This window comes from Falco naumanni, chromosome 8 (genome assembly GCF_017639655.2).
Source record: "Falco naumanni isolate bFalNau1 chromosome 8, bFalNau1.pat, whole genome shotgun sequence".
Classification (NCBI taxonomy): domain Eukaryota; kingdom Metazoa; phylum Chordata; class Aves; order Falconiformes; family Falconidae; genus Falco; species Falco naumanni.
Genome location: NC_054061.1, coordinates 6,417,050 through 6,440,282, shown reverse-complemented (window position 1 = coordinate 6,440,282; position 23,233 = coordinate 6,417,050). Strand labels below are relative to the sequence as shown.

General features: G+C 42.9%; 1 protein-coding gene across 3 annotated transcripts in view; it reads left to right on the top strand.

The window, feature by feature from the left end:
- Positions 1–20,939, top strand: part of RNF130 (ring finger protein 130) — a 52,560-nt gene extending 31,621 nt beyond the window's left edge. Inside the window, exons 6-9 of one of the 3 annotated variants that reach the window (XM_040603603.1) lie at positions 4,963–5,059; positions 6,085–6,289; positions 8,351–8,444; positions 11,346–11,536. In XM_040603603.1, coding sequence (XP_040459537.1) covers positions 4,963–5,059; positions 6,085–6,289; positions 8,351–8,444; positions 11,346–11,361 — 412 coding nt within the window. In that variant the 3' untranslated portion in view covers positions 11,362–11,536. Of the gene's footprint in view, positions 1–4,962; positions 5,060–6,084; positions 6,290–8,350; positions 8,445–11,345; positions 11,537–19,277 lie in introns of those variants that run through there. The other 2 variants (XM_040603604.1, XM_040603605.1) reach the window with 2 other exon arrangements.
- Positions 20,940–23,233: the final 2,294 nt, after the last annotated feature.

The following is a 23,233-nucleotide window of genomic DNA, read 5'->3' as shown; positions in this document are numbered from 1 at the left end:
AGGAAGCTCAGGGATTGTTACAGCTGCCTCAGAGAGCTGGATGAAGGTGCACCTGGCTGCCAGCTCAGTACAACCTTCCCCAGTGCAATCTCCCATGTAAAGGAGATATCAAAGCTCTTGTGTAGATCCTTTTCTGCTCTGTTTTTTCACAAGAGTATAAGGTCAGTGAAGGCTCAGATTACATTCCTGCCGAAGGCTGTATGACAACTTTTATGTTCACTTTCTACTTCTCTTTTTTTAAAAATCTTGCTTTTCATCTGCTGCAGCTCAGCTTTGTTGAGTGCAAAACCATTTTGGCTAGACAGAAACATTGAGATGGATGCTTTCCACAAGACATTTTTCTATTTGTAGATGAAGAGCCAACCAGTACCTGCAGAGAGGAGCCCATTAAATTTCAGATTGCATGTAAGACTTTTCAGTCCTCATCATCTAAGATGCTTCTCCCCAGATCTTGTTTTGGAGGTTTAATCTCTTTCAGCTTCCTGATACTTCAACCTCTCATTTTAGTGCAACATGTAAAGTTAGTTAAAAAACACAAAACAAAACACTAAACAAGAAACACCACATACATGAAAAAAAAAAAAAAAAACAACCTCCAAGAGAATTTTTAAGCCTGATGAGAAAATAAATTGCAAGACAACCATGGAGAAAATGGCTCAACCAAAGGGAGGCAAATGAAGGGCTAGAAGTTTTTCTTACTGTGCCTGTTGAGGAAGCTATAATCATTAGGCAGTAGGAATTGCTGACATATGACATCCTTGCTGGCTTTCATCAATTTAAAAGTAGCGTTTACTTTTACCGCAGTTGTTCTCTGCAGTTAAGTATGGTCTGTCACTCTGTACCTCAGCAGAGAGGAGTCTGGTCTGGGCAGATACACAGCAGGCAAAACCTACCAGCAGCTGAGCGAGTTGCACCTAAAATTCTGTGGTGAGACAGCGTATTTGTGAAGTTTCGTGGCAGGTGGGAAATTGTAGCCAATTTAAAAATAAAGTGAAAATGGTTGCAAACAATGCAGTTAAATGTATCATTAATTCTGTGCTTCAGAGAGAGAAGTATGTTCAGCACCAGCAGCCTATGGGCGTACCTATAGCTTTTAGTGCACAGAGGGATAAGGCAGCCATCTGTCTTAAGCTTACAAGCCTGAGGAATGTCTCTGTCTTTTGTGAATATCATTATGTAAGCTAAAAATAAGTAGAGCAAGCAAATGTCAGAAGGATTCTTGCAAGAGGCAAATCTCCTGGACAGTTCTCTTTATTTGGATAGTTGTACTTTACCATCACAGTGCTGCATCTAGCAGGTGAACGGGCACCAGGTGAAAAGTGATCAGGAGTGGGGTAGTGTGAAGGACTAGTGAGAGATAAGAGATGGGGGAGAGCAAAGTGGCAGATCAGAGGGAAGCAGAGAGATTGGAAAGGGCAGAAAGATGGCCTGGGAAGGAAGGAATTTACAAGGCAGGAAGAGAATTAAGAGTAGTGAACATGTTAAAATAAATGGCTTTTGAGGCAAACTCTTAATTCCTGTACTGGGCAAGAAGGGGGAAAGTGACTAAGCCAGATTGTCACCTGTTTGATTCTGTGCTGCTGCAAATAGCTGCCTTTTTTTGGGTTGGTGTGTTTTTTCTGAAGAGCAAATTAACACAATATCTCAATGCCATCCTTTCCAATTACTGCAATGCCTCTGCACAGCTCCCGTTTTCTCTGCTACCTGCTTGCGAGGGCAGCCTCTCCTGTCCCCCGGCAGTACTAGGTATTTGTGAAGAGCGCTGAGGCTGCCTTGCCTGCCCGCAGGAGATGCGCCTTCCTCCCTGCCGCAGCAGGCCAGGCGTCTCCTCAGCTGTGCTGGCTGCAAGGGGCTGCCTGCAGCAGGGCAGGAGGGACCTGTGTGCTGCTGGGCAGGCTGGCTGGGGGGGTTGTACCCCAGGGCGAGGGGGGCAGCAGCCTTCAGCAGTAGCCGAAGATGCTACTTTGCAGCAGCACGTTGATCCGGGTCCCTTCGATGGGATGCTGCCCTGAAAGCAGGGAAGTGTAGTGAGCTCTTGGGAAACAGCACTTGTAAACTTGCTCCAATGCTTCTCCTTATGTGACGTGTGAATTCAGAGGTGTTACGCCACCAAAAGAGATTTCTAACTCGGTTTTTTCCTATGAAATGCTGCAAAGAAGCTGTGTTGTACAACAGAGTTGACATTATGGTGTTTATTACAAGCTGGAGGGCAACTGGCTTGGGTATGCTGACAGAGTGGAAAAATACCTGCAGGTCACCTGTTTGGCATTTTGCCCACATGGGAGACTCCTTCAGTGCTACCAGCCTGGCTGCCGGCCGTGCTTCCTCCAGCCCCGAGGCTGGACAAGCAGCAAAAGCTGTGTCACACTTGCCTCCCTGGTGTGTGGCTCCTGGGGGAACATCATCAGCTGCCATGACCTAGAGCAACTTACTAGGAACTCCAGATTTATCATTTTGGAAAACAAGTGACAGAAATATGACTATGGAGAAGTTTTATGATGGCAGAAAATGCAAGGGCTTACTTTGTCAGACTGTTTTGAAATAATTCGTGTGTTTACTATCTTCGTTGCTGTATAACTGCTTTTTAACTCTTCTAAGCAGAGAAATCCAGACAAAGCCTGAGCCACAGTGATGGTATCAGCAAGCTTTTTAAGGAGTAGATAAATGGCATAAGTAGTAGGCAGAGCCATGCTGATCTAAATCAATAAATAACCTTTGGAAAACTGCACTTTTTTGAAACACATTAGTAAACATCCTTGAAGGTTTAGGAACTAAAAGCAAAGAATTACAAGGTCACAAAAATAGTTGAGCTGTTTTGGTGCATTTAATATATGAAACTGCTAATGACTTTTTTAAAAAAAAACTCATAATATTTAGAAGATGCATGTTAGCATCCATACCAGTCGCCTGCTTCACTTGATCTGAGTGCTTCTACAGCACTGATTGGCCGATAACAATATATTAAAGCTGTTTTCATACTTCTGTGGAGTCTTGAAGTCTGCTGTTTCTCAAAATATTAGATTTTCAGGTTTGTCCTACTCTTAAAAAAACCCAATACAACAACCAGACTTCAGAGACTTTAAAGGAAATATAAGCAACTAAAAGCCATGATATGCTTAATATAGAAAAATAGCATCTCTGTATGCTTCAGGAGATTTCAAATAATTTTCTGTCACCCAGGATTTCTGAACATTGTTTCCTATAGTTTTGTGAGTAATAAAGGAAATGCGTTAAGACCTAATAACAATAGAAGTGAGTGTATTTTGTGCAATTATCTGAACAGTAAGCACCGTACATATCCTGTTTTTCAGGATTGCCATGTTGCTTAAGGACACAGGCCAGCAAAAAGTGACTGGCTGGGATTCTGTTAAGTTTCTATTCCTGCAATATCTGGGATAGATAAGCAAAGTTCTTTTCCTTCCTGTCCATCCTCTGTTGACTGTATTATAGTGTGTAAGTCCATGCATCTTCAGTTAGCACAGGTAGGATATATAGTTGTAGCTGACTGGAACCTAATTATGTTGATGTATTTTAGTCGCTCCATCGGTCTTAGTAGCCATGGATGGAACATAGTTATATATTGTCTTTTTCCATGTTTGTTAACAATTTCAGGAGGTCCTTCCTTCAGGTCGCTTTCCAGAGATTTAAAAGATAATTATCTGGTAACATGCCTCATTTGGCCTCTGGTTTTAAAATCCCAAGGGATAGGGAGCAAAGAGTTCTGAGACCTTGTGATGGGCTTGCTGAGGCACAGAGCAGCAAGTATAACCTGAGAAAGGAGGGGATGGACAGTATCTCGACTTTCTGCTGCCTTGGGGGCATGCATGACCTCTTACAGACAGTGCTGATGCCTAAAATAGATGGCAAGAACTCCTTGTTCTGCCACTGCCCCTTCGCCTGCCAGTTTCAGAGCACAGTTCTTTGCTGGCTAAGCAGCCCTTGTAATTGCTGATCTTTGTCACGATCACCAGTCTTGTCGCGTTTGGGTGTGTCTGCTCTTACTGGCTTTTTGCTCTGCAGTCAGTGCAACTGGAAATGAAAGATCTAGTTATTCAGACTAGGTTATTGTGAGTATTTGCTAAAGCTGTATTGTGTAGAAAGTCTGGTGATACCCATTTCTGCCACAAATATGCTCAGAAAAGCCAAGAGGACATTTCTTTTAATTCTTTTAATTTAGATATGTTGTTTTGGTCTCTGCATAGTCCTTCCTTGTTCTATTGGTTTATGTCAATCCCAGCGCTTTTACAAAATCTCGGCCACATACATGAATATAAATGTATGCAATATAGGTGGCAGTTCAGACTGTTCTCTGTTGTGGAGTTCCCTGCCATGCAAGTAGAAGCCCAGTTTGCCTTTTCATCTTTGAAAGAGTCGTTTGTGGGGGGGGGGGGTTTATGACCATCGTATGACAACAGATACGTTTTCCTTTCTGATACTGAGAAATATGATTGCAGGACAAGCTTTTTTTTTTAAACTTAGATGTGATAATTATAAAAGTCCTTTCAAAATCAGTCATAAGTGTGTTTGGGTTGGTTGCACTGAGTTTTGAATAAAATTGACTGCTGGTGGATCTGTGCTCATCCTACCCAATTAATGGGCAGGTTCTATGTAGAAACTGAGACAAGACTTTACATAAGCTTATGGTAGAGACTTTGTTACCATAGTTATTCTGCCCATGTGCATACTCATATCCACAATAAGGGCGGGTGTGTATACATTTAAAAATCTTCAAGTGTTTCTTCCTAGTTGAACTCTTGGTAAAAGGGTGGCAACAACAAGCAAGAGGTTTTTTCATTTATTTATTTTTTATTTTTTCTTATTGCAATTAGTGCAGAATACTGGCTGTTCCAGAATTTGTTCTGCAGGCTTAATTAAAAAAGAAACCATGTAAAAGTTTGTTAAACTCATTGTACGAAATAGAATTGTTTGCAAATTATATATGTGCCTTGTCTGTTCTTCTAGGCATGTTTTCCACAAAGCCTGTGTGGATCCATGGCTTAGTGAGCACTGTACATGTCCAATGTGTAAACTGAACATTTTGAAGGCACTGGGAATTGTGGTAAGTTGTACTGTTGTGAGCTCTTCTTCCATGTCTGAGACCCAGAACAGGAGGGATAATTGTAGGGGAGAAAGGGGGAAGGGTGCTCCAGTACCCTCCAGAAAGTGTTTGTTGTTGGGTTTTTTTTAACAATTTCTTTGCTGCTGATAAAGCAGATTTTTTTCTTGTTGTTATTTCTTTCACTGGTTGGTCATTGAGAATATATGGTTAAATTTGCATTTATAACAATCTTTTGTCCACTGGAATATTCGATTAGGTTCTCTATAATCTTCCCTTTTCTCCACTTCTTTCAACCCTTTGTTAAATTTACCATGTAAATCTCTTGTTCTTATTGTGGATACTCTTACATTGGTTTACAGATTAAAAGCCATGTCCTAGCCAAAGCCAGCGAGCTTTCCTCAAGCAGCTCATGGTTTATGGGATCCGTGAGGATTGCTTTTGTTGGCCAATTTACAAAGGGATAGAAGTGAGGAACCTCAAGAAAGATATTTCTTTGATTATTCCTATATGAGGAAAAAAATTATAAAGTGTGATTCTTTTTTCAGAAGAAAGGAAGAAGGAAGAAAGAGAAGAGCACATGAAGATAGTTTCTAAAGCAGCTTTAGACTTTTTTGGCTGTGTCAGTTGCAAATTTTCACATTTTTCTAAGGAATAGTTGCAGGTATATTGTGGATGACCTGTTTTTGCAATTAATTTTTAGAGGAGGATACAGTAGAATTTGGTGCAAATTCATGCCATCATTGCTCAGGGTGGTAAACCATACAGGCATAGGCTGTGATACAAGCGTATTTGAGTCATTTTCTTGAATCTTAATGCTTTTTTCTGCTTCTCCCTCCACCTCTTTAAGGTGGACTGAAGGAGCGACTTTGGGTAGAACTTGCTAATTCATGTATTTCTCTCCTGTGTGACTTGAAGACAGCCATAGCAGCTGGATAAAGTGTGTATGTGTGGTTTTACTCAATTTATAGGTCTGCTGCATGTAGAATGTTCACCATTGTAATGTGGAATTGCTTTTTTTTCTCCAGCCAAACGTGCCATGTACAGATAATGTAGCCTTTGACATGGAAAGGCTCACAAGAGGCCAGCCAGCCAGCAGGCGATCAGCACTCGGCGATTTTGCCAATGACAGCTCTCTCAGCCTGGAGCCCCTGCGCACATCTGGGATGTCACAGCTTCCACAGGATGGAGAGCTAACGCCAAGGTCAGGAGAGATCAACATTGCTGTGACAAGTAAGTTTTCTTTGGCTTCCAGTACAGTTCTATGGTTTTCATGGTATGTGGCGCTTGCTGTGCTGTAGCTCTGTGCTGCAGGGCCACGGGAAAAGATTTCCCTGCAGGGACAAAGGTGACCTCAGTGTCTCTGTAGGAGGTACACGGTCCATATTGAAACCAATAACTCTAGGTACAACAGTGCCAACACTTTCATTATTAATGGTATATCCATTTAGATCTGTATGCAAAGAAAACTGGATGAACTTAAATGGCAACAAAATAACCCTCCTGAATTTGGTAACCAGTACAAGAAGCTGGATTGCCAAAACCATTATTTACCCTTTCAGAATACTGTACATGCAATAATTTATACAAATATAAATATTTTAGCTGAATACTATTTCTGCAGACTTCTTTTTTTTCCCCCTGAGAACATTACTACTGGAATTCTGATGTCTCTTAACAGATGTTTTTTCTTACAAAATTTGTGAACTTAAAAAAAGTATTTGATGTACCAACACTTGAGTATTGTCCAAGTGTTTTGTGACATCAGAAAACTGTTCCTGCAGCACTTGCAAGCTCTTATGCATAGGAACAGCACGGGAAATTTCCCCTCACGGGATTTTACCTAGGGTTTTTCACGTATAATAGCACTACAATGAATACAATATGTATGGAATTGCATCATCTTTCCGTATGTTGTACAGTCTTAATCTGATGCATGAATGGTTGTTTTTCTGGCTGAATCACAAAAATAGAATCCATGCAGTACAACAGTCTTATTTTCATCTTGTATTTTGCTTATGTGCGTCTATGATTTAGATCTTGAACTTGGTGACACTGTTTGCCACTGATACATGTATAAGAGGCAGCATAACTGATGCAGTTCATTAGAGTGTTTCTTTCGATGCTGTAGCAAAGTAAATGCCTCATTAAGAAAATCTCATCTTAAAAAAAAAAAAGTTCATGTCCAGAAATGTCCTGATCTGAGACAGAAAAATCCACATACAAAACCTAGGTTCTTTACAAAGCCAGTAAATAATTTTGTCATGCAGTGTTCAACATCTGATTCATCTTTAGCTCTGTTGAGCAGAGTGTTGGTGTGCTGCTTTCCTTGTCATGGGTGGGAAAACTGTAGTTTTACTGGAACTTTTCACTAACTGGTCTTACAGAAGGTATTTTTACTTTCTGTTCCCAACTGGAGTTCTGCTCTTGGACAGATGGGATGCCAGGGTAAAACAAGAAATAATCAGCAACGGTTCATTCTGACAATGTTTATAAAATAAAGCTTTAGAAAAGGCTGTTCAAATGTTTGGATTTTGTGGATGACATGTGCATTCTTTAATGCATGACAGTTAAAACAAAAGCCATATTCAACAAAGGTGTTTGTGTTCCAAACTATTGCTATGTGCCAAATTGGTCTTGAGGAGGGAGAATTTTGAATAGCGAACATTCTTTAATAGCCGCCTTTATACTACTTTTTTTTTAGTATGTCTACATGTGTACACTAATGTTGAAATTATTTTTCCATGTTGTATTGCTGTCTACTAAATGGAAAACTCTAGTTATGTTTTACTATTGAACAAGCTATCCTATTTTTTTCTTGTCTTTTTTAAAGTAACACTATAGCATTTATTCAGGAGGGAGGGGGCGAAGACACAAGTTAGGTGTGAAAGTATATTGGGTATGCTTATGTGAAGAGCCGCATCTCAGCAAATCTAAACCAACCCTGACAATCTTCTTTCTGACTTGGGGGTGGACAGAGTTTTCATTACATTTTCCCTTGTTCCTGCATTTCACTTTACGTTGTTAAATAATCTTTCTTTACCACTAACCCTTGGGCTCAGCCAGGAAATATGTTGTGCCATGCTTTTTTTTCCACACCTCTCTCCACTTCTTCTTTGCTAGCCTTCTCCAGTCAGTAACTCTGTGGCTAACCTCCTTCTGCTTCACCTCCTGGTGCCAGTCATGGCTTAGAAGCCTCTTGCCTTCCGCCAGTGGTGTTTGAGGGAAATATTGGCATCGCTTTGACATAAGCCTTCTCCCACGAGTGATTTCCTCCCTTTCCTTTGTCAACAGAAGAATGGTTTATTATTGCCAGTTTTGGCCTCCTCAGTGCCCTTACACTCTGCTACATGATCATCAAAGCCACAGCTAGCTTGAATGCTAATGAGTAAGTACATATTCAGATGTTTCTTGTCTATTTCTGATGGGTGTATGTTTTGGACAACATTGGGAACAAATATCAAGAGAATAGACAAGGAGGGAAATGCAGTTTTCAGAGACTCAAATGCCTTTTCTGCTTTTCTCAAATGTAATTCTGTTAACAGTAGGTTCCAGGGTAACATCTAAAGTCCCTCTTAATCTGTATTTATCTGGATTGTCCAAGGAAGTCTCCTTGCTAAGTGGAGATGTGGAACAGGGAAAAGAGAGAATATTTATATTCAGGTTTTGATCAGTGGTCTAGGTGAACGTTCAGGTTCTGCCGTTAAATACCCATGTTCAAAATTTGCCTGGTAGAGCCAGAAATTACTGCCATCAGTTGCCTTTGACAGTTTTCACTTCAATTTCATAGTCAAATTTCACACTGAAAAAAATAAATCTGTATTTCTAGTTGGCATGCTTTCAGCAAAGGGAAAAAAAAGGTATTAAATTGAAAAGTACCTTTTTGATCTTAAGAAAGGGAGACATGAAAGCATTGAATACACTAGTGTTTAAGTGAAGAAAGCAGACCAGTCTTCTGACTTCTTGTTTTAGTATGCTTAAGAATTGTAGTCAAAGGAGTGCTTAAAGACATCCACACTTGCTTAATTTTTGTAGACACCCCCAATACTTACCTTCAGACAGGCTGGATGACATTACTCTAGCACATGACTCTCAATCTTTTTTTTTAAAATAGTTCGGGGGGGGGGGGGGCAAGTATAAATCTGTTGTGCAGATGTATTACCTAGATACATCTAGCTATTTTCATTTAGGTGTATGAAACATCTGGCTCATGATATATATCCAATCATAATTTGTTTATTTCGGGAGGGAAGGTGTCAACGTCTTTGTCTCTGAATGTCTTGATGCAGCTGAGTTTCCATTAACGTTGATCACTTACCAAAAATGGGGTGAGATTCAAAGGCAGTCTCCTGTGCAGCCTGGAAATACAGCTTTATAGGCATAATTTATTTTCTTTTTTTCTTCTGTTTTTTGTAATAAGAGAAAAGTGGGGGTTTTTTACTTGCTGTCTGGAAAATATAAGGTGTCTTCCTCAGTAAGATGGAAACATGTCTTAATAATCTTCAGTGTAAAATTTTAGACAATCTCAAGCTAATCTTCTTCAAGAGGGGCCATAATAAGTTCCTGAAGCTTTTGGTCATCAGGGCCCTTTGATTACTGCTAATTTGCAAATTTTCCCTTCCTCCTCTTTTCAGATGCTAATTCCAAAAGGGCTTAATGAAGAAAAGTTTTAGAATTTTAAATAGCCCTTATCAAATCTGCTGATTATTATGGTTTTTTCCATTTGTCAAAATCCTGAAATTGAAACCATCAATCAGCAGCTCAGCAACATAGCTGTAGATGAATGTAGTTAATCTTGGGAAGTTAAACAAGTTAAAGCTTGGGAAAGCATGGAACAAGATGCGTTGTGGAACGGGAATGTCTGCATTTCTGGGCATTTCCACATCATTAGGAAGATGACAAAGGAACTGAAGCCCATGTAGTATCACGCAGATGTGGGCACTGATAGCAGTTACATTTCTGCCTTGCCTTGCAACTCTTCTTTTTGTTCTTTTGCTCAGTTGGATCTGGATTCAGTTATTTTTAGTGAAAGGGCAAGCTTCTTCACATTGGCAGGGAATGAGGGCCTTCGGCAAAGTGTTTTCACAGTGATGTTCCCTTAGTACAAACAAAGGGTGTGCCGATGGAAGGAGAGCTCCTTTCCCCAGTGATGGGAATGAGAATGCAAGCATACGCAAGTGTATACTTTGAGGCAGACATAAGAAAACTAGCAACCGCAGAAACCAGAGCTGTAAAAATCACTTATTTAAGTAACTGAGGTACCTAGCTATAGCCCTTAACCTCAACAGCTTTTCAGCTGAGTCCTTTGGGATCTAAGCAGCCTCTGCAAGTGCTGCTAGGTTCGAGTACTCATTTTGGACAGTTTAAAATGTGTATGTATGACACTAATGCTTAGATTTATTGTTTCACTGACACCTTACGTTCCCCAGTGCCAGACAAAGCATCTCCTGTGCTGAGTATCATGCCAAATATATGGCAGCTCCTTCTCACTGTGATTTCCATTAAATGTCACAACAGCACACCTGCTTTTTATGTTGTTCTCTGTATAAAAAGCAATGCTGGCATACACTACATTTGTCACGGTAGTGTTTCAAGAGGAAGCTGAGGGCTTTTTCTTATCAGAAAACAACAGCAGCAAGAACGAGGCCATGTAATATGCTGATGCAAGTAAAAGGTGCCAAATAATCTGCATTAAAACTCACCTAAAAAACATGTCCTGATCCTTTTTTTTTATTATTTTCTATGTCCTTCCTGCAGCTTAAACATATTTTAGAGCAGTGGTTCTGGAGTTTTGTGTATACACATTTCTAACTGTGCATGTGCGTTTTTAAATAGTTCCTGATAAAAGTAAACACTAAGTGATAAGGGACTAGTTGCTTTCTCTTGGTCTTATAATATTTGTGCACTATTGCTATTAAATGATTTAGGTAGTGATTTAAAGAAACAAAAGAAAGACATGTTGCTTTGCTTCTTAGAGAACAGTCAGAAATTACTGGAAAACTGTGTTTTGAAGTCCAAAAAGCCCAGATGTTGGATAGCACCACTTAGAGAAAGTTTCCAGTAGCAGATGGAGTTTCCTCAAAAGTTTAGAAACACTCGAACCCCCTCCGGCTGTCCTGTCTTTTACTGGTCCTGTAAGTGATGTAAGGAGTACAGACATCTTTTAATGCTCAGGCCTGTATAATTAGTCATTTGTCACTATTTTACAGGAAATTTTTAATGTATTTTTTTTAGTATTTGGCAGTATTTAATATAAATATTTTGTTCCTCTTTTTTTTCTGCCCCACAGAGCAGAATGGTATTGAAGAAACGCTTTCCAGCCGATTGCCTTGGAGAGAGACACCTATTTTTATGCATCATTTATCGATCATGCAGCACAAGCAATTATTTAGTACATTCTATTTTTTCATAAAATTTGCTGATGCCAAAGCTTTGTATTAAGGAAAAAGTGAAGAAATAAAAAAAAATTTAATTATGAAATCTTACTCTGTGAGAATTTTGTTTTTCTTGGACTTTCTGTGTTAGTACTTAAGTCTGACAGCCTTTTGTAAATTGTGTAAGGTGCTTTATTTCCTTTGAATAACTTCATCTTTGCAGATCTGTATTCTCCTTTCATTTTGGGACACACAAGCTAACAAGTGGAAATCTCATGCAGTGCCGTTCTTATGATGCTACCCAGCACTGGTATGAGTAACAAGAGTATTATTATCAATCACTCCATACCGGCTTGTTAGAGGGGCAAAAAAGCAGGGCCAAGCATTCCGATATGTAATGGGTTTACCTTGACTCCATCCAGCTGAGAATTAATTTGAAATAGGAACGTTTTCTCCATTTCTCCTCCAGTAACATTCCTGTGTCACACAGGGAGGACTGCAGTGTGATTTCTGTCTTCAGGTCAGGCATTGCTGAAAGTTTGCAACACTGTTTTATCAACACACAAATCATAAACCTTTTCTGTCTTTTCCTTTCACCCCACCCTTTGTTCTGATAAAACCGAAGCTACTTTAAAGCACTTCTTCCTTCCTAATACCAAGTGAAAAGGTAGCGTTTTCCCCCGCTGTCATCTGTGAAGCCTCCTTTCATATTGTTGACAGGGGTTAGTTTTTGTTCAAATTCAGATCATATGAAAGACTGGTAATGGTCTTTACCATAATGTAGAAACTCTGCAAGCGTGTCCCTTCTTGCCATGGCTTTTTTACTGGTGAAAAGGCGGAAGGAAAACATCTCTCATTGCTCTCCTCACTCAGGCTGTTTCATGCAAGTTTACTTATGCAAGCAGTGTATGAGTAATTTCACAACAGTCAGTTAAAACATGTGGATCTGATTTGCAGCCAAATGCTAATGCTTGAGTTAATGAGATGGGTAGATGGAGGTAACAAATGGGTAAGAAAAATATAATTGATGGAAGTGAAAACCTCTTCTGTGTTTGATTGCTTTTGTTGTCGTTGTATCAAGATGTAGACATTTGAAACTTAATGCTTTCTAATTTAATTAAATGAAGAGAGAACTAATTTTACTGTAAGATTTAATTTTTTTATGTACTGGGAAATAGGGGATTTAATTTAATTTTATTTTTATGTATAGGCACTTTTAGAATTTAGGAACACAGCCAGAGTCTACATTAAAATAGTTTCTTAATTCTTACTTGTCCAGCAGGCTTCAGCTGAGAAGGCAGCTTTTTTAATAAGAAATGAAGTATGTGGTAGCTCCAGTACATTTAATAGAATTATTGTTCAATGTGTCCTTGTGAATTTTTGTTTTCATGTTTCTTTCAATCAATAGAGCAGTAAGTGCATTTGGAAAGACTGGAAAACCCCACTGGACGTACTCACAAGGAGGAAAAAAAACCCAACTCAAACATACTGTGTCTGAGGACTGTCTCCTTGTAAAATGCAGCGTTTTTGTCAACTGAGCAGTTGCTAAAAATGGGGGAATGGTTAGAGCCTGATTTAGGGTACAGGCTGTGAATCAAAAAGGTGACTTTTTTTTTGCCCATCTCTCAACAGCAGTAGTAAAATTGATAAGTTTATGCTTGTCTCCTGAACCAAAAATCTTTAAGTTCTTTTTAATGCTGTTGGGAGGGATGCACAGGGACAGCCTGATAGGGTGGTGACCCAGATGCAAAAAAGTTGAGCGATATTAGGAACAAAATGGTTGGCAGGGCTTCTAGTGTGTTTCCATCCATAGAGGATATAATAACCCAGGGCCATCTTTTTTTAATAGTCTTTTGAGCCTCTAACAATTGTCTCAACAAAGTGTTAATAAAAATGCAGACAGTATCTGCTAGGTCAATTACAGGTCAGGCTAGCAATGTAAGTTTATCCTGTAAATGAAATAAATATATTCAAAGATGGACTCCACTCAGGTTTTAACACTGCATAGAAGGAAGTTCCTGGAGTTTTTCATAGAATCATAGAATTGTTTAGGTTTGGAAGGGGCTTCTACTGTCATTGAGTCCAACTATTAGCTCAACACTGCCAAGCCCACCACTAAACCGTGTTTAGTAGCTCCCCAGTGCCACATCTAAGCATCTTTTAAATGCCTCCAGGGATGGTGACTCCACCACCTCCCTGGGCAGCCTCTTCCAGTGCTTCACAACCCCTTTGGTGAAGAAATTTTTCCTAATCTCCAATCTAAACCTCCCAGGCACAACTTGAGACAGTTTCCTCTTGTCCTGTCACTTGTCACCTGTGGGGAGCAAGAAGGTTCCCCACTGAGCCTCCTCTTCTGCAGGCTGAGCACCCCCAGCTCCCCCCGCTGCCCCCCATCAGGCTGGTGCCCCAGCCCCTTCCCCAGCCCCCTGCCCGTCCCTGGACACGCTCCAGCCCCACACAACCAGCCCCAGCCCCTGGGCCCGGCCTGCCCAGCCCCCTGCAGAGCCCCCTGCCCCCCGGCACATCGACGCTGCCCCCAGCCCGGTGCCACCCGCAGCCACACTGAGGGGCACTGGCTGCCCTCGCCCGGGGCACTGACAGAGACGCGGGACAGGGCTGGCCCCAGCCTGAGCCAGGGAACACCCGTGTGCCCAGCACCAGCAGGATGTGACTCCATGCCCCGGCTGCTCGCCCGCGGACAGCGCCCGGCCCGGCCACCAGCGCCGGTTTCCTCAGGAGATGCTGCGGGAGGCGCTGCCAGAGGCTCTGCTGAAGTCTGGGCAGACATCACCCACAGCCTGGTCCCCCGCCAAGCAGCGGGTCACCCTGTCATGGCAGCAGGTCAGGCTCACGGGGCAGGAGCCGCCCTCCATCACCCCAGGCTGGCGGGGCCCGATCCCCCGGCTGCCCTGCCTGTGCCGCGCGGTGGCACCGGGGGTGAGCTGCTCCGTGGCCCCCCGGCACCGAGGTGGGGCTGGCAGCCTGTAGTGCCCCGGGTCCCTCCAGGCCTGTCTGTAGGTGGGCGTCACGCTGGCTGACCCCCGTCACCGGGACCTCCCCGGTGCGCCGGGGCTGCTGGCACGTGATGGAGAGCGCTCGGTGAGCACTTCTGCCAGCCCCCTCGGCGCCCTGCGGGGGTCCGGCTGCCCCACGGACTCGCGTGTGTCTGAGCGGTGTGGCAGGTCACCGACCGTTCCCCTTGGGCTGTGGGGGCTTCATTCTGCTCCTGACCCTCCCTTCCAGCTCAGGGGCTGGTACCCTGAGAACACGTGGTCTTACTATGAAAGACTGAGGCAAAGAAAGCATTAAGTACCTCAGCCTTTTCCTTACCTTTGGTCACTACGTTTCCCCCTGCATCCAATAAAGGATGGAGATTCTCCTTAGCCCTCCTTTTGTTCCTAATGTATTTATAGAAACACTTTTTATTGTCTTTTATGGAAGTAGCCAGGTTAAGTTCTAGTTGGGCTTTGACCCTTCTAATTTTCTCCCTGCCTAACCTCCTGACACCCTTGTAGTCCACCTGAGTGGCCTGCCCCTTCTTCCCAAAGTCATCAGTTCTCCTTTTTTCCCTGAGTTCCAGGCAAAGCTCTCTGGTCAGCCAGGCCAATCTTCTTCCCCGCCGGCTCATCCTGCAGCACGTGAGGCGGCCGCCTCCTGCGCCTTTTCTCCTTCCGTGGGACTCCAGCCTGCCCGGAGCCTGGGCCCCTCCGTGCTGCTGGCATCGCTCCTGGCAGGCCAGAGGCTGCCCTTGGGGAGCCCAGGGCGGCAGCTCTGCTGACACCCCTCCTTCACTGAGAATCAAAAACTCATCCCGTGATGGCCGTGTCCCGGGCGGCACCAGCCGCCACGTTGCCCACTGCTCCCTGTTGACAAACGCCACGTCCCGCGGGGCAGGGAGGCCTCTTCCTCCGCTCTGGGAATGTCCTGAGCTTTCCTTCCCACTGGACTGTATTTCCATCGGACTCCGGTAAGTTGGAAGTCCCCCATGAGAACAAGGGCTAGCGATTGTGAGGCTTCTCCAGCTGCTTACAGAGTATTTTCTCTTTTCACCCTGTCTGGGTGGTCTGTAACAGACTCCCACCGTGACAGCTGCCTTGTTGGCCTTCCTCCTGATTCTCACCCGTAAACACTCAACCCCATCACCACCATCATTAAGCTCTAGACAGGCAAAGCACTCCCTGACATACAGGGCTACCCCACCGCCACTCCTCCTTGCCCGTCCCTCCTGAAGCATTTATGGCCACCCACTGCAGCCCTCCAGCTGTGCCAGTCATCCCACCGTGTTCCCACATGGCAACTGCATCGTAGTTTTCCTGCTGCATGGTGGCTTCCAGCTCCTCCTGTTTGTTGCCCGTGCTGCGCAACTTTTGTCGCCTGCCATGCTCTTCGATACCCACACATAAAAGATGAGTAATGTTACTCTCATATGCATAATCATAATAGCGAGGCAAGGAGAAGAGCTGGTGCCTCTTTCCAGATGTTGCAGAGGTGGCAGGACTGGGCTGGCAGGAGGATGTAGTGGGGTGTAGTTACAAGAGGGAGCAGTGGTGCCTCGCTAAACAGCTGGCTTTGAGGAAAGGATGCTTTATGAAATAGTCCTGCTCTGTTGTTCCTTACCCGAGAGGGCGTCTAAAACAGATTGTCTGGAATAAGGAGTGCTCTGGTCAGATTGCCACATTAAGAAGCTGTTGTGCCAGAGGAGCTGTGGAGAGATGGCAGCTTGTGGCAGAAGATGGCCCTGATTAATGACCAAGGGCATTAAAATACTTTCAGATGGAAAGGGAACACCAGGTGATACTTAGTCCTGATGCACCCGCAATGCTACAGCAATGCCGTGTGTCTCTTTTAATTTTTGGCCTTGGTGTTGTGCATCCTATGACAGGTATAAAGATCAGTTCTAGAGTAGTATTTCTGTTTTCAGACTCAGTACAAATTACCAAAAATGTTCTTTGTAAGTATATAATGAAGAATAGTGGCAGAGAGCACTAAAAGATTCATTTTCATGTATTAAAACTGAATGCAGACTTCCCATTTGTTTTCCATACCTAAGGGATAAATCTTGATCTTTCTTGGTAAGTGCAAAATAGAACAGATTCATAAACTGAATTTGGAACTGTGGATGTTTCTACTTGTCCTTAAAATACATTTATTCAGTAAATTTATCAGCTGGATCAGTGCCACATTTTTAAACAAACACTAGCAATTTTCTGCCTTAAGATGAGCGTAGCTGGGTCGCTGTGCCCTGCTGACTCTGTTCCTCTAGCCATAAGCTGTGGGCAGTGATACCAAGCTGGTTATGAGCACACCTGAAGATCAAGTGTCAAAAAGCACTGAGCAGCAGCTAGATTTTCAGCACTGGGTGGGCTGCGCTGAATGGTAGATGAGAGAGACATCTAGGAAAACAGTGAATTATGTGTCCCCAAAGTGGTATGAAAGCCGAGAGATTTGTATCTGTATGGAAACATGCAGCCTCCCTGAAGTGGGTGGCTTAAATTTCTTTTGCCAAGAAGCAAGAAAACATCACAGTAAAGAATTTTAGAGGTGCTGGATATATGGTGCCTTTTTCCAGATTAATTTAAAATATTTGTTGTCAGATGACCTGTCTGCCTGTTGATTAAATCTCTCTCTTGAATCTGCTAGAGTGGAAGTCTGGGTGCATAGAGGAAATGACAGCCTGGGCTGTCTGCTTCCTAATCCCTTGTTTGATTTTTGTGTAATAAAAACAAAAGCAACACCAAGCTTTCAGAATCCCCTTTGTTTTGTTTTGGCATTGGCTGTTCAGTGTGTAACATTTCAGTGGGTGGAGGAAAGGGAGATGAAACATCCAACAACCGTGGCTTATTTCAACTGCAGGCTGAGATGCAGTCATCCAAAATCAGATGATCCTGATCCACAGCACATTCCAAGAAGTATCTTGAAATCAGTTTTATCTGGTATAATTTCAAAGTAAGTTCAGATTTTTTGTTTGAAGACAGACTGTGATCAGCTGGAAGTCATAGTTCCAAGTTTATGTTCCCTCAGGAGCTCAACTTTTTTTATTTTAATTTTATTTCTTCTATTTTAAGCATTGTCCAGTTTTAGAAACCTGTAAATTTGGGAGAGGGTTCAGATCTAGAAAGTAGGTGTTCATCATGCCTACAAACTGCTTCTGCAAAGTATATTCCAACACAGTACACTTCTTCCAAATACCTGGATATACATTCCTGGCAGAATGAGCAATTCCCTCCTGTGCAATGCAATTACTGATTTCACTCTTGCTTCAGTTAACTACAAGATAAAAAATAAATTAATTTGCATATGAGAAGTTCCCCTTCTTAGTGTGAATGATGGAGTGAGCATGTGTACTGGCTTTTGGTGATAAAAGACAGGTTTGGAGGGGGTTTAGGAAACTCATAGCAGATACGTTACCCAGCTCCAGTTTGCTGCTGTTCCTAACAAGGATTTGACTAGGGCACAGAACTGCTGTGCAGCCCAGGCCAGATTTTGCGGCAGATCAGGATGGCAGCTCAGCTTGCTGCCACAGCTTGCAAAATGAGTTTCCGTGGAGCCCATCTACAGCGTCCCTGGCCCTTCCAGCCAGTGCTGTTACGAGGCCTCTGCTTTGGTAAGCGCAGAACTCACCTTCACTTTTGCTACAATTCTACACATTTGAATATAACTGGCTTTTTCTTTGTAATCCTAATAAGGACTTCTGGGTTTTTTTCTTCGCTGAGTCTGTCTTTTGGCTGAGTGGGGAAGGAGAAAAGGTGTTTTGAACAGTAGCAGCTGAAGTCTTCTCCCCTCATATCTTTTGTAAGCTCTTCATTTCAGAAGGGCATAGGCTGGACTCAAAATTAGCAAAGAAAGGAGGATTTAAGCACTTAAACTGTGCTAGAGGTAAAACTGCAATCTCCTAAGCATCTTGCTCCACCAATGCCTGAAACTGGAGGCACCTTGGTGCCTTCTTGATGAACTCGGAAGCTTTTCAGTTGCCTCCAATTTGGCTCGTGTGGCTGCCTGGCATATTGTAATCTAAGCAGCCTTGCTCTCAGCTAATCCCCCCTGGGATCAAGAAACTAAGTAATGAAACGTTTTGGCCAAGGGCCTGATCTGATAGATGCTTTCAGAGAGAACCATTTGTACAGCAGTAGGGCTAGACTCCTTGAAAAACACATCTGTGGGTTTGGAAAGCCATGGGAATGCCAGGCTGCCAAGGAAAAAAATGAACTTCCATTCCCCACTCTATCAACAGCCACTTGGTGCTTGTTTCAGGTATTACCAATGTTGAGGAAAAGTGTTTCGTCTCCTTTGGTTCTGTCTAAGGAAATACATAGGTGCCTGTTTCTAGAAGGTACTCTGGGTGGATGGAGGTTGCTGAGCTCTGGAGGAGGTCAGGCTTTCAGCAGCATCAGTCAGATGATCCTTGGTGACCTCTTTGCTCAGCCTGCTTGTTACTTGCTGGAACACCTTGTGCTAGTGCATGGCATAGGGAACTGGGTGCCTACCAAAAGTTTCTGGGTTTCTTGAGAAAGCACATGCCTGCTTTACAAGGTTGTAAATCAACAGCAAGCACCGAGTGCAAAACTCCAGCCTGCCCCAGCCTTGCTCAGACTTGACCTGTTTTATCTGAAGGAACCATTTGAGATGGGATTGTTCATGCAAATGGAAAGCAGTTGCTTTGAACTGGCAGGGGAGCACATGAACAGAGGTGAACTATTTCATATGGCTGTTACTGGTTTGTGTAAAAGGGTGGCTGTTTTCTCCATGCGAATTGTGTTTGCAGTTTGCAGTTGTATACAAAGATGCTTTATGCACTTCTTGGGTTGTTTGCATGTGTTCCTAACGAGGTTTTGTTCTAACTCTTGTAGGCAGTCACTTCTTTCATCGTAACTCTCTGTCCCCTCGAAGCCTGGTCTATGAGAGCGAGTTCTCAACCATCGAGCCTGCCTTGGACATGTATGATGAGAACAAAACCTGAAAGGAATCCATGCTCCTTCCTGGCCCTTTTTCCGTTTTTTTCATTTCTCATTCCTATTGTTGTGTACTCTTTCCATGGATCTCCTTTGTCTGAAGAAGAGCTGCTTTTTCCAGAACATGAACCCGCCTTCTCGATTGCAAAGACGAAGACCAGCTGTGGTGGTTTCTGAGGGTGGCTGACAAAGAGTTGCGCGCAAGCAAGGTTGTCTGATGGAAACTGCTGAGTAACAGCATGGGGAGCTGTGTCGGTCCAGCCGCGGCGATGCAGAAGAGGTTTTGCGGTGGTCCTAAGAGTTTGTGTTGTACTGCAAATGCGTCTCTTACACAGGCGTCTGCTTTTTCCATTTTTTTAATTGTCCAGATGATTGGGCAATGTCAGAAAGGGAACTGGTTGTAGAGGAGATGGCCAGTGACTGGTAAAAGCACTCGTGTATCTCGGTCAATCCATAACCTTACTGTGAAATAGCCCCTTCTGAAAGGGACCTTTAAAAGTGCATTGAGTTTCCTACAACCCACGTAACCCCGGGCAAGCAAGCCAGTCTGACGTTAAAGCTGCAGAGAGGACCTCCATTTGCAGAAAGATTTCAAGGAACTCGTTGCTTGTTTTTTTTCTCCAGTTCGATTGAAGCAGGAGAAGAACAGCCTCTACAGAGTATACTTCTGGTCCTTCCGTGTGCTCAAGTCAAGTGAGTCTCTTTCTATAGAGAGGACATTCACAGAACCAGCACTTGATCTACCTGAAAACCATTAGACTTTTTGAAATATGCAGGAACCTAATTAGCTTTCTTTCTCACTTAACTTTTTTTTTTTGGGGGGGGGGGGGGGGTGGGGGGTTAAAAAACCACCGAATTTTTCACTGAGGTTTTTTAAAAGCCAGCATGTTGGCATTACACAGAGAAGAGGTAAGCTTCTTATCCTGTTCTCCCATTGAGGTTTGCAACAGTTAAATAACGAACACATTCTCTAAGCTGTGCCCTTTCCCACTGACATCAATAATGGGAATGCAGAAAGCAGAAGAAGAAAGGAAAGCAGCAACCACTTTGACGCACTGCAGGAAAAATCAATTTTTACCGGCATGTGACAAAAGTGGTGGGGAAATGAATATTGTTTGCAAGGTTCTGAAAGAGTAATGCAGAAATGGAGAGCGAGAGAGGAACCTCCGGAGTTATGGTCATCCACCATGTTCCTCAAATGATCAGACACGGAGGAGTGAACGCTTCTGCTCCACCTTTTGCTACCAGACAATGCATAGCTGTTTAATGAATGTTTGGATTTTTCTCCATTGCAGTCTGAGTTACTGTAGGTGTAGAAACGCGTTTGTGTCCTTGTAATGTGAAACAAAGTTTCATCCTCTGTATAGGAATCTTGAGAAATCGGTTAAGCCAAAAAGAAAGGTAAGACGTACCCTGCCATGCTTTAATTTCATCTGCTTTAAGCAGGGGAATTTCCCCTCCTTTATTATGTTTTTTAATTGTATAGCAGTCTGCTTGACATATATCCTTAGCTGAAGCGTGGTTCAGCTGTGTCTTTAACACAGATGTTTAACAGAAAAAGAAAAACCCAGATCTGTAAAATGAGGAAATGATCCTCTTTGCTGAGCATGCTTTGACTTTTGTTGCTGTGTGTCAGCTTTATTTAATCTGATGATTCAAGAGTGGGTGGTGTGAAGTATAGGGAGATTTTTCTCATGATACCTACATTTATATTTACCAAACGCACTTTTATTGTCATTCAGCTCATTCTAGAAATATGCTTAAACCCCAAACTTTTTAAAAGCACAATTTTAACACCCACTTTCTCCTGCAAAGCAGAAGTGAAGTTTGCAGAAAATGCCAGCCTGTGGCTTGAGCGACAGCAGGTCGTGGTCAGCATTCTTCCTCTCCTTGCGGATGTGCAAAGGGGGTCAGCTCCCAGCAGTGGCAGCAAGCCCGGGCAGAGCTCCCAAACCCAGCCTGGCTGAGCTGCGCTCAGGCCTGCACAGGGCTCGGGGGTGGCAGAAGGGCTGATTGAGCAACCCCTGTTTTTGTAATTACGTCTCTGAGCTCACAGCAGGCAAACCCGTGAGAGTGGGGGCCTTCCGAAAACAAATGCCTGAGAGAAAAATCACTGTCTCTCAAGGATGTTCTAGGGCTTGTTTTTATCTGTGGTGGGCAGTCAGGTTACAAAAAAATGACAAACATCTGGGCGTTCATGGTGAGATACAAAACTGTCTGGGTGTCTCTAACAAGCAAGCAGCACGTGCATGGTGCAGAGCCCCTCCAGCGCGGTTTTGGGTCGGAGAGCCTGTTGTAGTGCTGTGTGGGGTGTCGATGCTCTGAGCAAATTCTTCTTGTAGGGGCTGCCTTGGTCCGATTCAGGGATTTGCCCCAAGGCCACCAGGAATGTCACCAGAGCATGGTTTCGGCACAAAAACAAAACCAAGGGTTTCTCAGCTCCCACTGAGACGTTTGTACCAGCTGTGTACCAGGGTACAGAAAAGCTAGAAAAGGCATGGAAGGTAAAAGAAACATTAGAAAGTACAAAGCCCCCAAAGATAAAATAATAAATAGTGTCATTGGCATTTTGTTAAATCTCCTTATTTCTAACCAAACTTCTTGGTTCTAAGCAGGGGGAGAGAGGGTTTGCTTTTGTGAAGTTCAGGATCTGGCATAGTGATATAAAAATGGATTTGTGCTGTAGCATCTTGGATGAGGGAGCTGAAAATTATCATTGACATCCTGGATTTGGAAAATCTTGCAACGCTGGAAAATTGAGTGCTAGTTCAAACAGTTGATCACTACATATGTGCTGGGACGTGCCATAGCAGGCGTTCTTCTACTTAGTCATATTTAGGATGGGGAGGAGTCGCCACAGCAACGTGGGTGATTTTTCTGGGCTGTGCTGGTAAGTTTGAGGTTTTCCTTTTAATATTAATCAGTATATAAAAAAAGCTTGACGAGCATTGTTGTTCTTGTTCTGCTGCAGTGGTGCTGTGTATGGTTGAGTCATTTCATAGAAGTAAAATATACTGCAATTACCTGTAAAGAACTGTAAGTGCCAGTAACTTGGGAAATAATTTTTAAAGTTAAAAAAAAATAAGCTTTGAACAGAAAACATTAATTTTATGACTTCTACATATAAAAAAAGCTTTTATCTTCAAGTCTTTCACCAAACTATTTAAACCCTAGCACTTCACCTTCTCTTTCCCAGCCTCATGTTCTATGAAAGTTTTGCATGTTCCCGTAAGACATTTGTAAAATCAAGGTTTGCTTGTGTTCTTAGAGGATAATTGCCAGTTAAAAAAAGAGACTGTAAGTGTGCTTTTTGCCTATAATACTAACATTAAGTATTACATTTGAAGCATGTTAAAATTTACTTAACGACACTCACGATTACTCCCTCCAGTGAGCTCATGTGTTGGTATCTGCACTGTACCCTTGCTTCTAGAATGCTTGCTTTGGCACCTGAGGATGCTATAGGAATAGCCAGATATCCTACATAAGCCAAAGAAAGACAAAAAATTGTTAAATAAATGCATTTAGGACTATGTTATGAGACTTTTACACATCTTCTGTTTTCTTTAAACACACTCATGTAAAACAGTGCAAAGGCTTGGGAGAGCCAAGAGCTTTACTAGCTACTGAAAAGCAGACAGAGGTCTGCAGGAGACAGGGGTCATGCTGAGGCTTGAGGACTCATTCAGCCCAATTTAGGTTTGAGATAATGCCACAGTCATAGGTCATGAGCCAAAGGATGAAGGCACCAGGGTTGAGATGAAGTTCAGGCAACTCTGCAGCCTGATTACTGGGGAGTGAGTTAACCTAATTGTTAAAGATATGTAATTTTTTGCTTAGCTAATAGTCATATC